Source organism: Gavialis gangeticus, unplaced genomic scaffold (assembly GCF_001723915.1).
Source record: "Gavialis gangeticus isolate Ggan-Ray unplaced genomic scaffold, GavGan_comp1, whole genome shotgun sequence".
Classification (NCBI taxonomy): domain Eukaryota; kingdom Metazoa; phylum Chordata; order Crocodylia; family Gavialidae; genus Gavialis; species Gavialis gangeticus.
Genome location: NW_017729001.1, coordinates 28,389,424 through 28,405,387, shown reverse-complemented (window position 1 = coordinate 28,405,387; position 15,964 = coordinate 28,389,424). Strand labels below are relative to the sequence as shown.

At 58.6% G+C, this 15,964-nt stretch overlaps 2 protein-coding genes across 4 annotated transcripts in view; one reads left to right on the top strand and one right to left on the bottom strand.

Annotated features, from left to right (window-relative positions):
• The window catches only part of ABCB9 (ATP binding cassette subfamily B member 9), a 32,106-nt gene extending 25,919 nt beyond the window's left edge, over positions 1 to 6,187 (bottom strand). For both annotated transcript variants that reach the window (XM_019507163.1, XM_019507164.1), the window contains exon 1: positions 6,162 to 6,187. The gene's annotated coding sequence lies outside the window, so the exon portion shown is untranslated. The remainder of the gene's footprint in view (positions 1 to 6,161) is intronic.
• A 9,528-nt stretch (positions 6,188 to 15,715) lies between these two features.
• OGFOD2 (2-oxoglutarate and iron dependent oxygenase domain containing 2) overlaps positions 15,716 to 15,964 on the top strand; it is a 13,084-nt gene continuing 12,835 nt past the window's right edge. The window contains exon 1 of one of the 2 annotated variants that reach the window (XM_019507161.1): positions 15,716 to 15,870. In XM_019507161.1, coding sequence (XP_019362706.1) covers positions 15,751 to 15,870 — 120 coding nt within the window. In that variant the 5' untranslated portion in view covers positions 15,716 to 15,750. The remainder of the gene's footprint in view (positions 15,871 to 15,964) is intronic. The other variant, XM_019507162.1, reaches the window with a different exon arrangement.

The following is a 15,964-nucleotide window of genomic DNA, read 5'->3' as shown; positions in this document are numbered from 1 at the left end:
CGTGCATGGGAGCAACGACATCCGACGGCCAGAGCTTTATCCTACTGACCCCACGGCCCCGGACGCACCGCCTGGCATTATCCGTACGAGACCCAGAGCATAACGATGCTTTGTCAGCGACCGTCGGCCCAAGGACCGTGGAGTTAATGCCCGGCTCAGGAAACCCCTAGACCAGGATGTTGAACCTGCTGCTTCTGAACCTCGCCTGACGCTTCCCCGCACCGCAGGCCCACGGGTCGAGCCCAGGCAGGGCGCACATCCTCCCCAGCGCCTCATCCGGCTGGTTAGCCATGCTCTTGGATAGCCACGGCAAGCAGCCGGCAGCAGATACAGGTGTGCCACCCCACCCGCCCGCCGGCTCCGGGACAGCAGGCTCTTCGGGAAGAGCTCTTCAAAGTGGCTCGGGAAGGGTTTTCCACCTCTTTGCCTCTGTCTCGGGAAGGGCGGTTAGGTCTCCAAGGGCTGGGTGGATCCCAAATCCCAAGCATGGGCCACCAGTTACCTGGACCCGGTTATGAGCCAGGACAGCAGGAAGAAGAGCAAAATTAATGGGGAGAGAAGAGGCTGAGCAGCCTCGGACGATCCAGGGGAGTATCTAACCAAGGGCAGGCGGGGGAACGGCACGCCCTGGCAGTTTGACTACCAAACACCGCTGAGACCTAACACTTTTCATCTCAAAGTGCTTTACAAAAGGAGAGCCAGGGCCTTTATCCCTCCCATCGGGGGCCGCTAGCACACACACAGGGTCCTTTCCCAGCTCCTTCCTGCTCATCAGATTCAAACCAGCCCGAACCTGAAGAGTCTGCCGGGCTATTCCCTACGAACGCCATCTGCTCGCTCTTTCCCCCTTCACAACGAACATCAGAAAGCAGCCGGTTTCCCTGTTCATTCCCTCCTCGTGTTTCACGTGCTCGTTATCCAGCCCGTTAAAACGGCCAGGAGATGCTGACACCCAGGCAGACATCGGCTTCCCCCAAAAGCAAATGAACTCCTGAAGCCAGAGCTCAAAGAGTCTTCTAAGAAAGAAAACCTCCCGCGTGACCTGAGCGGTCTCCTCCGGAGCAGCCAGCGGTGCTGAAAGCCGCACAGCTCCCCATCACGCGCCCAGGTGGGCCTGGCTGGGGGGCGTTTTTTCCGTGCCAAACCTTGCAAATAGTTCATAGATTTGCAAGGGGGAAAATTAGCAGCAGTCTCCTCCCTTCACAGTCTTTGCCTGCCACTGTGGAGATGGCTTTCTACTGCAACCCATCCTCTCCCAGCCCTCGGCACCGGTCCCAGGAGGATGAGTTATTCTACCGAGAGCTCCAGCGTTGCGCAGCGACAGCCGCTGGAGGTCAGTGTTGGGCTGGAAACAAGTTAGTCCAGGAGGTTTCAAGGCGGGCTGCCTATGTGCCTCTACTCCCGCACGAGCAACTTGGCTTTTCAGCCCAGGTGCCCATGCTCCCAAACAGCCCCCGAGCCAGGGTGAAGAGGAGTCAAGCGACAAGCCTGAGCACAGCCAGTTGCATCTTGCCTTCTTCTTTTCTTTGCTTTTTTTAACAGCGTTGCTCGTGCAAAACAAGGAGAAGGGGATTATCGATGCCACGGGGCGGTATTCTAGATACAATCTAGGATGAAGATGCCTCCCCATAAAACCTGCGACAGATACTCCAGCTCACACCACCGAGAGGGACTTGAACGGCGTGAGATTGCAGCTCAGCCCGTGCTGACGCCATAAAACACCCTCAACTGGGTAAACTGAGCCCCGAGAGCTGAGTCCATCACCCCCATTTATCCCAAAGCCACTTGAATATTAATAACGTTGGCGCGTTCAGCCAACGAAGGGCCAGAAAAGGTCATAGATGTCGATGGTGCCAGTTTTATAACCTCAAAGATTAAGAAATTAAAGGTAACGGGCGGCTTGAGGACACCTGCACTCTTCACTTCACCAAACGAGAGCACAAGGGAGGGCGGGTGGAGAACTGAGACGCCGCTGGGAAACCTCTTGCTTGCTGCCGGTGGGGGGAAGGAAGTTTAATTCCTGGACACAGCTTCATTTTTGGGACCTGGCAGCCAAAGCTTGCTGCCGGGGCCGAGGGCGCTGCAACCTCATCTCAGAGCATCCACGCGCGGGACCGCAGGGCCTGTCAGTCTCTGGCATCTGGAGAGCAAAGAGGAGGCTGAAATATAAAAGGGAGGTTTTGGAGGGGGGGTTGAAGGGACTTTTGGACACAGACAGAGCCTGTGGTTCTCTCCGAGTCCTAGACTCGACGCAGCCGACGCTGTCACCCATCCCTACGTCTTGGCCTGCCCAAGCCGCTGCGCTGCGCAAAGGATTGCCAGTCAGACCATTCATTGGCACGTCGCCTTGCAACTAAACCCTGCGGCAGCCTGGCACGCAGCGGTAGCATTACTGCCACCTTTTTTACCTCCTGCAGAGAATTCAGCGGCTAGTTTGGCTTCAAGGGCTGGACATGCGGTCGCTGTCACAGGGAGCCGCTCTGGGAGCCGTCAATCACCGAGAGAAACCTCTGCACGGGGTCCTTGTTTGCACTTAAACACCTGCGCAGCACCCAGCACTTGGGCTACCCCGGCACCAGCGTGCGAGGCCTGCTAGTTTATGGCGAGGACAGACAGCATCGCTCAGACAGGTCTGCGACCTCCTCTGTCCTCTCAGCTGAAGGAGAAAGGTGCCCGGCACAGGAGGACAAAAGTACTGATCCATGAAAAGCAACAAACTTCTGCTTTTATTTTGGCCTAAAAGCCCCAAAACAGCCCAACAAGTTGTGCAAAAGCTGCTAGTAAAAAATATATATATATATATATATACACTCCTTCCAGACAAAGCCAGTATTTCTGCAGCACACCTCAACCCCTTTAGAGCAAGGGGGAGGTTATGGAAGAGCCCCAGCCCCGTGCGCAGCCAGCCTGTCCTCCCGGCCCTTTTCACACAGCAAGCAGCCGCCCGGCGCCCGAAATGCAAGGTTTCAAATAACCAAATGTAGAAGCAGCATTTCAGGCTCTGCTGCCTGGGAGAAGCTCGCGCCAGCGTCCTTCCAACACTGTGCATATACCCAAGACGATGCTCAAAATAGGTCACTCTTCTGTGAAACACAACTGGAAGGGGGGGGAAGAGATTTCCCTGCCATGACACCGAGAAACCCAAAGTTCAAACCCCAAGAAAGGAGAGAGGTGGACGGGAAGCAGGGACCAGGGGGTGGATTTTAGGTGCCGAGGTGCATTTATCCAAGCAAGCTGTGCTAGAATGAGCATGCCAGTCGCTGCAGGTAATGGGCACCGCCAGGCTGGCGCCGGGGAGTGGCAGAAATTCAGCGAGACGATCTTTAAAGCCTCACGGCCAGTTAGTGCCAGTGAAGTTGAGCTCATGCTGTTTGGAAAAACCAAGCCCACAAACTCCTTAGGAACATTAGAAAACCTGGTGTCGATGAGGTAGCCGCTGGGGACGGAGGGACCATGCCCTCAGGGACCCACGCATTTGCCCCTTGTAATGGGAAAACTCCCTCCGGGGTTGGGTCCCCATAGAGCCCGCTCCCTGATATCCCCTCGAGAGAAAGTAGGACAAGCACAAAGCCTGGTCATGGAAACGCAGCCTTCCTGGGGCCAAGGAGGCAAACCTCCCTGCCAGTCAGAGGCAGGCCGGGATCTGCGCCATCCCCGCAGCACAGGCATGACCTTCGGATCCAAGGCATCAGCCACCACCAAGGTTTACCGCGGCCATCTATTATTTATGAGCCAGTTCTCCAAGGGCTGGTCTGCACGGGGGACCTGGCCTGCACGGCGAGAGCTGCATCATTATCCCGTTCTACCTACGCCAGCATGGGCAGCCCCGGGCAGGACAAAACCGCTGTCCTTTGCACCTTCGGAAAGCCCTCCCTCGTGCATTCGATCTGCCCTGGACTCACCCCCGGGGCAGAAACAAGCCCAGTGCTTCCCTGTTTCACCCGCCGCAAGATCCTCGTCCGCAAGGAGGAGCGCGTTCAGCTGAATGCCCCCAGCGCAAGCCACTTTCCCAACCTCATGCTCTTGTCCTCCATCCCAACCCATCACAGGACCCCACAGCTCTTCCACTGTCAGCCCCGCTGCACTCTCCAGCCTCGCGGCCTTTGCCACGCACCAGACTCTTCCGAGCGCAACACGCCCCGGAAAAACCTGCCCGCTATTAGGGAAAGGGCCTTGCAATGGAGCCGAGACAGGTACAATGGTTACGCCAGCTTGCTGACACGTAGGAACTGCTCGGAAAGCAGGAGTACTCGTTTCTTTATGGCGAATCTCACCGCTCCCAGGACAGGGGCAGGACTGACGGCGCGATCTCCCGCATCGACTCTTCGGTGCAGAAAGCAGCAACTGCGGGTGGAAGGAACAACGGCGAAGGACGGTTCCTCGGCCATCAGAGCTGCGATAGCTTTCCTCAATGCATATTTATAGAAATGCAAACCACCTGTACTCTGCAATATCTTCATCGGTGACTTGGATGTCAGCGTGAAGTGCGCTCTGTCCAAGTTTGCGGGCAATACTAAATTGTGGGGTGAAGTGCACACTTTGGAGGGTAGGGGATGATTGCAGGCAGACCTGGATGGGTTAGAAAAGTGGGCAGGATACAATAGGATGCTGGACAACAAGGACACATGCAGGGTGCTGCACCTAGGGTGCAAAAATATCCAGCACGCCGACTGGCTGGGAACGACCCTCTCCGCAGCACAGCAGTGGAGAGCGATCTTGGAGTCACGGTGGACTCCAAGATGAACACAGCGTGACGAAATCATCTGCAAAGCACTCGATCAGGCATCAGTAGATGTGTGACAAATAGAGCCAAGGAGGTGATACGTCCCCTCTGTGTGGCATTGGTCGGACCGCAGTTGGAGTATGGCGTCCAGTTTTGGGCGCCATACTTCGAGAAGGATGTTGATAGACTCGAGAGGGTCCAGAGGATGGTTAGGGCCTTACAGGACAAGCCTTCTGGGCTCCCAAGGGAGGTGGTGCTCTCCCTGCCTTGGGGGTCTTTAAGAGGAGGCTGGATGGGCATCTGGGTGGCGTCATCTTTCCTGCCCATGGCAGGGGGTTGGATTCGATGATCTGTTGAGGTCCCTTCCAACCCTACATCTATGAATCTACGGCTGTCCAGTTCTTCCTACACATTCCTGGCACTGACCTGTCTATTGCCAGGCTTTTGGGGGTTCATGTCACCATGTCCTTGAGACAATTAAAAAAAAATAAATCATCAAGTGACTTTTAGCGCGTGTAGGGCGGTGGATTCACAGCCCTGTCGCCAAGCAGCCGTGCGAGACCCCCCAATCCTGCCCGACCTGTGCCCGGGGATGAGAACACGACATGCAAAGGCCTGCGATCTTCAGCCTCTCTGCAGCTGCCTGTTGCGGTGCCAACGAGTGCAAAGCGTCCCGGGACCATTGGAGGAATTGGCCCGCGACCCTCCACACCCACCATCGCACGGTGGGGCCGTTTGGTCCCAGCCCTGTGCCTGGCTTGAAGCAGAGACAAACTACGCAGCTCATCCGTAGCCCAGACTCCATCCTGGGCAGCTGTGCTGCTCGGTCAGTCCTGATGAACAACCAAGACATCCTCCAGCAGCGGAGAGGAAAGAAGCTGTGCCAGCTGCTCCCGGCAGCAGACCTCACAATCAATAGGAGGCCATTTGATCTTGCCCAGGCACAACAGAGCACCCGGATAAAATCAACAGCTCGATCCTGTGCCTTGGAGGGTGCCCCCGGACCAGCCTGCGCCCCCCTCTCCATCAGGGGCCCGGGACGGACTCGCCGAGCCCTGCCCCTTCTGCATCGGAGCAGACCCTGGCACACGCCTGCCTCGAGCGCACCAGGCTGCAGCCCCCCACACAGAGAGGGGCTGGCTGCCGCGTCGTCCTCTGCCCCCTGCAACCCCTCCCCTGCCGCAGCCCTGCCTGCCATACTGCTCAGGGCCCGCCTGAGCCGGTGCACTTGGCTCTAGGCTCCTGTGCCCACAGGTGATGCTGGTGGGGTGCTCCGCTTGCAGCTGCTGCCCGCAGTGCCAGGCCAGAGCTGCATGTGCCAGCGCCTCTTGCAGCCATCCTGCCCTGACCCCAATGCAGGCAGGGGCTCGGGGGCAGATCATCCCCCCCACCCCAGGCCCGGAGCAGGGGCTGCCCCAGGCAGGGGCAAGGTGCTTACCTGGAGCCCAGCACCGGCAGGACCTGCCCAGCCAGCAGAATCCCTGGGACAAGGTCGGAAGTGGGCGGGGCCTTCCCAGGGTGACATCACTGGCCACGCCCCCCGCTGCAGCCAGGCCTGGGGGTACCCCAGGCTGGAGGGTCCAGACGCAGTTTAGCCCGGGTTAGCTTGTGGGGCAGAGCAAGGGGCTGCCTGCAGCCTCAGGGGCTTCCCCATGCACCTGAAGCTGCTCCATGCCCAGGGTGGGGCTTCCCTGGTCCCCGCCAGCCAGGCTGCCCACTGCCCCCCTGAGCCTGGCGCAGGGGTGGCTGGTGGGAGAAGGGCACTCAAACCCCTGCACGGGGAAAGTGGCCAAACCCTGGCTCTGCTGCCCTTGCCAGAGGCACCGGGGCCTCGCCTGGGGACAAGGGAGGCTGCCGGGTGCTCGGGTGCCAGTCTCCATCCCAGCTCACCAGGAGCAATCTGGGATCTCCCAGGGCGGGGTGCAGGAGCAGCAAGCTGGCCGCACCCCCTGGCTCCTCCCAGCCTCTTCTGCCCCACCAGCCCAGAGAGACCAGGCCGTGGGGGCCACTGGGGAGCTTTTAATGTCCTAAAACAGATGAAAATCCCCTCCGAGAGCTCTCACAGTGCCGTCCAGTCCAAAAAGTGGGGTACAGCCACGCCACTGCACCCACCCCGGCTGCTCCGTCACCCCCCCCCCACTGCAAGTTGGCTGTGCCCCCCCAGGGCAAGGCCAGGGCATGGGGAGACCCTCCTCTCCCACCCATGTCTCCGCTCTGGAGGGATTTCCAGGCAGCGCTCCCCAGAGAGCAGCTTTCCTCCCCCCACACCAAACCCCAATTCGAGGCATCGCGGAGCCCGAGCAAGGCAGCCCTGATTGCACCTGCCATGAATGAAGAGCAGTCGGCCAAGAAAAAGTCCAAACGCTTTATTCTTTACAGAGCTTCACCCGACGCCGGGAAACGGAAGTATAAAATGGGAGTCGGCGTGGAACGGCAGGGAACTGGTTCGAAGGGATTTGAAGTAACCCTCCGCCCCGAGGAGCTGCGAGGCTCCAGTTTCGTGAGGCCCACGAGCAAATGCAGCAAGATTTCTTTCTGAAGTCTGAACCACCGGTGTGTGTCTCGGGACTGAGCGGCACAGGAGCTGCTGGCCACATCTGTGCCTTTCCATGTGGACGTAGACACGGTTCCTCTCTGTACAGCACGACTCAGCTGGTGCAGTGTTTGATATTCCCAGCGCAGAATTAGGCTCTACTACCTAACTCAGCACCCATGACCCATGACTCTGCTACCTGTGACACCCTCTGTGTGGCTCGCAACTGCAGGACATTTTACTTTCCACTCACCCACGTTTCTCAGGGCGCCTGGGGGAGCAAGGCCTGGTGCTGCCCTAAGCATGCTACCAGCTCCGTATGGTTAGCCCCAGGCCAGTGAAGGGGAGAGCGGGCACTGGCACGGTTCCTGCCAGTGTGGAGATGGAATATTCTCCCCCTTTCAAGGAAGGGCGACATATCACTAAATGGCCCGATTTCCCTCTGCCTGCATCGTCAGAGAAAAGCCCATCTTGTTTTCTGAACCTTCCTTTTCCAAACTCATGTTAAAGAGCATGTCTGCTCTGCACAATTTCCCCATCCAAAAAGTTACTTGCTCAGATCCGCTGAGACCCCTCTCCACCTAGGCAACTCCGTCTAAGGATAGTTTGGAGGTCGAGGCAAGGGGCCAGTGCTTGAGAGACATGGGTTCAGCTTCCCGCCCTGCCACCTATCCCACGCATCCAATTCTCTCCTCGTTTACCCCCGGGTCACTCCACGGACTTTACTGAAGTGACTTCCAATGTGAGCGTGACACTGCAGTCTCTTGCTGCCTCTGCTCCCAGGCTGTGAAGTGGGGGCAGACGCCTCTCCACTTCTCAGAAACACCGTGTGGAAAAATCCAGTGCTGCTAGAAGGACATTCAGAAACTGTGGCAGTGGCACTGACCTAGAGCAAACAGAAACACCTGGACTGACCCTGTAACACCCCTCAAGCATCCCAGGCTGGCACACGAGTCTTCCATGCAGCAGAGGCACAAGCCTGCTCGTAAGAAAACAATCCATGCTAAGGTTACCAGTACGTGTGTGGGATGCCTTCACACCAGCCCCACAGGGCTTAGCTGGTTTTCTTGGCCCCAGACATGCTCTGCTCGGGTGGCAGGACCGTCTCAATTTTGAACGACATGAACTCGTCCTTTTTCAGCTTCTTCAGTGGTGTGCTGGCACTGCTCCCAAACAGGTTATCTTCCACTTTGAAGCTGAGAGAGGACAGGCCCCTTGCTTTCCTTTTCACGCTCTTCCGCTCCCGCTTGTAAGCTGCAGCCATGTTGGCGATCACCTTCAAAGCAGATGGTGCAGGTAACCAGGCTGGCCAGGCTAGGTGCTTGAAAGCCCTCCCACCCCCACCTACAGACCCTGGGCTGTGAAGATGCACAGTGCTGCCCAAGGAGCAGTGTCTCACCTACTTTAAATTAGAATTAGGCGCAAGTTGTGTGTCGGGTAAAAAGGAGTCTCAGTTGGGAAGACTCGTGTGGGAGGAGCAGGGGCTAGGGTCTTAGCTGCTTTTCCATCTCCTGGCCTCTCAGCTCATACGTACCAATGTGACCTATGCGCATGCCCCAGACTTGCACTGCACTGGGTCCCAACACGCCATGTTACAGAAAGGAAGTCACAGTGCGTTTCAGCCATCTCCCCCAGGCCACATGACAGCTGTGAGAAGGAGACCCCTTCTCTCCCTGCTAGCTGCTGGATGACCGCAAGAATGCAGCTGGATCTAGAAAAGACCCTCTCCCCATATCACCCTCCTGCAGTCCAATACTTCCACAGGAGTCTCCTTTTTGGGAACCCATCAATGTGCCAGGTTGCAACACCTCCGCCACTCTAGCTGCACTGAGTGGTACCGATGCTGGTCCACAGAGGAGCCTTGCCCTGTCTTTTCTCCCGCTCCCCTCAGCATGTGTTGAAATGCTCCTGCCCCACAGACTCAGCTTCAAGGCACAATGAGACTTACAATCTCTTTCACTGCGTTTTGCTGCTCCTGAACAGCTGCTGTGAATGATGGGAGGCCATCGGGTTTAATTGGACCGGCCCCCTGGTCTTTGGAGTCCTTGACAAAGTCAACCTGAAAGGCAGGGAGCAGAACCAACACGTGGGGTTATAATCTGCATTGAGACAAAGAAATAACCTCTCACCCATGTGTTACCCCTTGGGCATTACCTCAGAGGACAGGCAGACGTATCTGTTGAACATCAGGAAGAAGGGCGGGTACTTGGTGATGGCGTTGACGGCCGTGCGGAAGTCAAAGAGGACCGGGTCAAGGTGCTCGTCCCAGTCACTTGGCTTCTCATTCACCACATTACGGAAGGAGGCGCGAAGCTGCTCGCTGGTGCGGTCATCCAGGCTGGCACAGTCTGCAGGCTCCGCGGGCGTGAGGAGCTGGGAGATGTTCCAGCGCTCACACAGGTGCCTGCTCACCTGCGGAGGACATGGGGCCACATCATTGCAACAAGGGAGGTTAAGATGGCAACAAGAATCCCACCGCAGCCCTCTGGCATTGGAGACTGCCTTGGCGGGAACTAGATACACCCACCAGCCTGTGCTGCAAAAATAAAGCTACCCCAGGGCAGAAGAGAGGTAGGGAGGGGCAAACCAAAGCTCCCCATCTTTTCAGTACTACTGAAATGGCTGAAAACATTTGGTACACAGTACAGCAGTGGCTGCAGCCTGAAGCGAGGGAGTCTGAAGCAGAACAGTCATCAGAAGGATGTCACTGATGCCACCATATTTCAGCAGCGTGGCTGGGGGCTTAGAAACGCCTGTTTTAGTGGAAACCATGGAGGGAGTGGGGGAATCCTCCCAGCAGACTGGAAGCAGCACAAGACAGAGTTTACTGGTGTCTATAGAAGATCCACATAAATGGCTGCGGCTCTACATGGCTCCTGCAATGTACAGACAATAAAGGCTGCCAGCACCCAACCCACCTCATCGCAGAAGTCCCAGCTCTGACTGCAGTAGATATTCTTAGCTGCTCCAAATCTGAATGAAAGAAGAGGGAGGAAGTTAAAAACAGACCCTGACCTTATTTCATCAAGCTCCAAGCAACACAAGAGGGATCAACGGCTTAGACAAGAAAGCCGATGGGGAAAGACCCCGATTTAGACATGGCAAAGCTCCACAACAGCCCTCTCAGCCCATGTCAGCAGGTGTTAAAAGTGTTTTCTGTGAAGAGAAGGGCAGACACAACCTCCCTTTCCTTGGAGGGCTGAGAGAAGTTGGCCTGCCTGCCCTAAAAAACTGTCTGGATGCCAACAGGCCTGGCTGAAGGGGAAATGAGACCCGGACTGAGAGAAACAAACCTCTTTGGGAAAAGCAGGTCCTGGGCTTCATGCTCTTCATGTGCCAAATTCACGTTCCACTAAAGTTAGTCACAAACTCCCCACATGGCTTTCACAGGAGCAAGGTTAGGCTCTAAAAATATTTGCCTAGAGTATAGGACAGGTGAGGGGAGGGTCTCCCGTCTCATGGCTGGGGCACGGGCAATTCAAGCAACTGCTCTGCACCTCAATTTCCCCGTCTGCAAAAGAAAGCCATTCTCTTTCTCTTGCTGCCTCACGAGTATCTGGCAAAGAGCAATTCCTTCCTGCATGAAAGGTCATTATCTGCCCCTGGAGGCTGTCAGAGGGCAACATCTTCCTATCAGAGAGGACTGCAGGTGTGCAATACAAGTGCAAGCTGAAAGACCCCACCTGTAAAAAATGGTGGCCAGTGCCTTTGCTACAGACAAGGCATCCTTCTTCTGCAGAGGGACAGCTTCGACCCATTTGCTGAAATGGTCTGTCACGGTGAGGACGTGCGTGTTGTTCCGGCTCGTCTCTGGAAAAGGCCCTACATGAACAGACATCAACACTGATCAGTCCCCAGCCAGAACGCCGCATGCAGGAGGAAGCTACAAAATGCCCGATGCCATGAAACAACTGCTGCAAAGAGGGTTATGTGGGGGAAGCCAAAGCCCGCTTTGCAATAGCCCTCAGCTGGGAAACCTCAGTGATCTCTGTCAGTGTAACATCCTTGTCCTGCTTCCAGTCCAGGGCAATGCTGGGCCCTCACACTTGGATGAAAGCTGCTGGGGAACTCTCTCAATGACATGAATCGGGGGCAATCCAGCAAGCAGCTAAGCTCGCCTGTCGCTCCTTCTCGGTGCACTCAGTGCCACCCCCATCACCAAGCTTTCCTCGCTACCGAGGGCTCCTGCAGCTTTCCCTCCCCACGGCCGACCCAACAACAGCCCGTTCATCACCCGGGACCCACCAGAGATGCTTACCGTGAACGTCCAGTCCCAGCGCTTCCCAGGGTGACTCCACCTTGACCAGCCTGACCTTGCGCGCCATGTTCTTGTTGTGCTCCGCGTTCTGGCAGGTCTCGCACATTTTGATCTGAGAACGAAAGACCCGGAGACTCTCAAGAGCCGCTGTGGTGCTGTTACACACAGACCCGGGCTATTCCAAGACCAGGAGGAGGGCTGTGATGTTGGGATTGGGTACCCTGCCCTAATCCCTGAGTGAGCCCTCTGCCAGCCCCAACCCCCAGTTAGAGGCCTGGAGGTTAATGGGAAACAGGACAAAACAAGCAGTGGGTTTTCCAGGGCTAGACTGGTATCTGTCTGGGACCAGGACACTGATTTCCTGGACATAGAGAATGCGCCGGATTGAAGCTGCATCTCAGGAAAGTGGTGCTGCCTGGACAATCTTTATGTTTTCACAGAAAAAGGGGAGTGTTGGCATCACTGAACCGGCCCTGAAGAGTCCTCCCCTGAATATGCTGACCTCAGGGGAACTGGGCACGACACACCGGGAAGTCCCTTCCAGTCCCACAAGATGTGCTCAACACCCCTGCCTGGCTTTGGAGCCACACACAGTAGAGGCACATTGCCCCTTTTAACCTCCATCTCAGGGGAACTTCTTCAGCGCTCCCTGAAGGATACAGGCACAGTTCCCCCCATCAGCAGCAGCCTGCATCCTTACCCAGTCAACGACGTCCTTCACGATGCCCAGCCAGTAGTACCGGCTCTGAATCCTATGCACGGTCTTCTTCTGCCCCAGGTGGCTCCCAATTTCTGTGAAGTGGCTCTCCAGGAAGACTTGCCGTCTCTTCTCGGGGTCCACGACCACCTCCCGCTTCTCCTCTTTCTTTGGTCCCACATAGTAGAGGCAGCCCCCTGCGGAGAAGCAGGACAGTGGTGGGGGCACAGCAAGAGGGGAAGCTGAAAAGCACCACCTCGTAGCACCATCTCTGGCTCAAGCCACTGTAGAACATCGCATACACACATGCATGCGCACCCCCAAAACATCCCGGCGATGGGGTCCGAGCCGAGAAGCCAATTTCCACGTTTGAGAAAACAGATAAGGAACAATGCCCTTGCCTGCCAGGTGCTAAAATAGCAGACCTCGTGAGATGTGTAGATAAGCTGCTAGGGAGGGCTGGGGAGGAGCCGATGGTCACGCTCCATGTGGGCACGGGTAGCAGAGAGGTCCTGAAAGTTAAATTTAGGCTGGCAGGACCTCCATGGTAGCATCCTCTGAAATGTTTCCAGTGCCAGGCGCAGGCCAGCTAGACACGCAGAGCTGCAAGGTCTCGACGAGTGGCTGAGGTGTCGATGTAGGGAGGGAGGGTTTAGGTTTGTTAGGAACTGAGGGACCTTTTGGAAAGGGTGGGGGGTCTGAATGGGAGGGATGGTCTCCACCTGAGCCAAAATGGTACTAAGCTGCTGGCACACAATACTATGTCAGAACCAGGTCACTCTCCCTTTCAGCACCTGCCCTCTGCCGCCGCGCGACACGGGAGGCTGGGCGAGCTGGACCTTGGGACTGGGCCACTCAGCGGCAGCGCTTCTGTCCCGATGCCCACCGCAGTGGCACGCCTGCCGCGGGGACACTTGCACAACACGAAGACGACCTGCCCCTGCCTCACCCACCGGTACAGATTTAAAACTAGAACGGCCCCAAACGAAACCCGAGAGCTGCTTCCCGCTCACAGAGCGCAGCAGAGCGACGCGATCGACCCGAGCCCCTCTGTCCTGGGAGGACTTCCCTTGAAGCCACTGATTATCAGCCAGGGACGCCGCGAGATCCTTCCTAGGGGTGCCCAGCCTCTGTGCCACGAGGCAAGGGACCGCTCCTCCTCCCACCCAGCGCCAGACACCCAGGGTCTGACACAAGCGGTGCTTGCAGCTGCTCTCATCCCGTCAGCTCCCACGCCGGCCCCGCGCTCCCAGCACCTGCACGCAGGCGGGCACCCAGGCTGACATGGAGCCACTGTTTGTGGGCAGGAAGAAGGGGCTGAGGGCTCTCGTCTCTGCTTCTGCCTCCCGCGGGTAAGAAGCGGGTTCCCCCCCCACAGCACCCCCAGCTCCCGTGCACAAGACCCGCCACGCTGCTTGCAGCCACAGGGACATTGATGAGGTCAAAGCAGAGGGCAGCAGGGGCAGGAGAGCCTGGCTGCGACCCGGAGCCAGCAGGAAGGAGAGCAGCCGGGTTCGCACCTCTGCCCCCATTCGTCTTCCCACAAGCAGACCCCCCCAGCATCTCTGTAGCTTGCAGCTCGCGTCTTGCAGCTGCTTTCCCCCGCAGAGGCGTGAGGTGCCCGCTGGGCGCCTGGGTGGGAGCCTCCCCACCTCACCTTCCACCACGAATTTCTGGGCGTAGCGCCTGAGGTTCTTCCTCTTGATGGAGCAGAAGCTAGGGGGGAAGCAGCCCTCCGAGAGCAGGCGGTAGATGTCCTCGAACTTGGAGCTGGGGCCGCAGGACTCCACCACCTCCTCCTCCGCCACTTGCAGGGCGGAGTCCATGCTCCGGCAGCGGGGCTCCTTGCAAGCGGGCCCGGGGCTCCCTGCACACAAGCCCCAGCCCAGCGGCTGCTGCTGCTGCGCCTTTCACAAGGGCATCAGCATCCCTGCCCGCTTCCCAGCCCAGCCCCACTAAGGGCATGTGTACAAAGATCTCCGTTGCCAGCGATGCAGGCGAGATCGCTGCCCAGGACCACGGCCTGCAAGGGCTTGACCCGCTGCAAGCCCTGCCTGGGGACAACCTCGCCGGCCTGTTGCAAAGGCAGCGTGCTCCCTCCCTCTCCCCTGTCACCGCAGGGAGGATGCTAGCGGCTGGGGAAGGAGCACTGGGGAGGCGATGGGGCATTTCTTCCCGTGACCGGATTTTGTGCTTCACGGGGGGCTGCAAGGCAGAAGGGGGGTGGGTTTCCCTTAGCAGAGGGTCCAGCTGCGCAATGAACCCAGAGAGCCAGGCAGAAGTGCCAAGCCCCTGCCCCGTGGGCACCGGGAAAGCTTTTGCAGAGCCCCCGCCACGAACCCACTTACCTTCCACGTCGAACTTGATGGCGTACCTGCGCAGGCTCCTCTTCTGCAGCACGGTGAGGTGCTGGGGGTATCTGCCCTTGGCCAGGTACACGTACACCTGCCGGTACCGCTCCAGCGACTCGGCCCTGGCCTCCATCCGGGCGCTGCGCTCCACCTCCAGCAGCTTGGCCATGCCTGGCGGGAACACGGAAGGAATCGGCCGTGGATCCCAGGCAGCCGCCTTGCAGGGGCAACGGGGTCACCGCAACCCGCGCCCCCAAGCACATGCGGCTGCATCCTCCTTGGCGCTTGCGGCCCCCCGAGCCGCCCGCTCCGAGCGCGGGGGTGTGGGGGGCCAGGTCCCTGCCCCCGCTCCCAACATGCCGAGCATCGGCACGTCGAGAAGCAGCGGCCAGGTCCTGAGACTGGACAGAGCCGACGACCGTCGCGCAGGGGAACCGGATGAACTGGGCAAGGGCAGCGCCACCACAACGCTGGCGTCTCGGGAGCAGCATCGCACGAGGTCCTGCAGCAGGAGCCCTGCACCCCGCCGTGCCCAGGCCCGCCGGGACCCAGAGGTGGCATCAGCAGGGGTGCACGGATCAGACAGACACGGGGGCGAAGGCTGGTGCCAGGAGTGGGCAAAACCGGCGTCTGTTGGGCCGGTTCCTCCCATCGAGGGCGGCAGGAGCAGCTCCAGCTCTGGCACTTGGGGCGGGGACAAGGATTCGCACCCAAGACCCTGCGCTTTTCTGCGCACCGCAGAGCTGCTCCAGAGCCCGGGGGCAGGTCTGTCGTGGGCTGCGGCGCCCCACGGACATCGCCCCGGCTCTGGCAGCGAGGTGCTGCCATGCTGGCCTGGTGATGTGGGGTGATGGGGCCAGGTGCCCCCAGGTGCCAGCGCACCCCAGATGCCTGGGGCAGGAATACAATGCCCCAGGGCTCTTGTGCTGGGCCAGGGCGCACCCAGGGACGCTCCTGGAGCGGGGAGGACACGGGGCAAGAGGACACGGGCAGCAGGAGGGAAAGCCTCCCTGACTTCTCTTCGTCTCCTTCTGCGGGGGGAATTTGCCGACGCTCCCTTAACCCCGCCGGAAGCAGGGGCGGGCGGAGCTCTTTCGCTGCCGGACCCTCCCGCCAGCCCGCGCCGGGGTCCGGTGTCCTTTCGGGTCCGGGCGGGAACGCGGTCGCGGCGGCAGGTTCCGGCCCGCCATGGCGGCGCGGGGCTGCTGGGCCTGCGCCTGCTTCTACACCGACAACATCTTTCTGCCCCGCTACGGCCTGCACGTGCGCTACCGCGACGGGCCGCAGCTGCGCCAGGACTACGGGCCGGTAACCGGGCAGAGCTAATGGGGGGAAAAGAAAGGTCAGTTGTAGTAGAAAAGGAAAACACTCCTTGTACAGCGTGAGGCTAAATGCAAGTTTT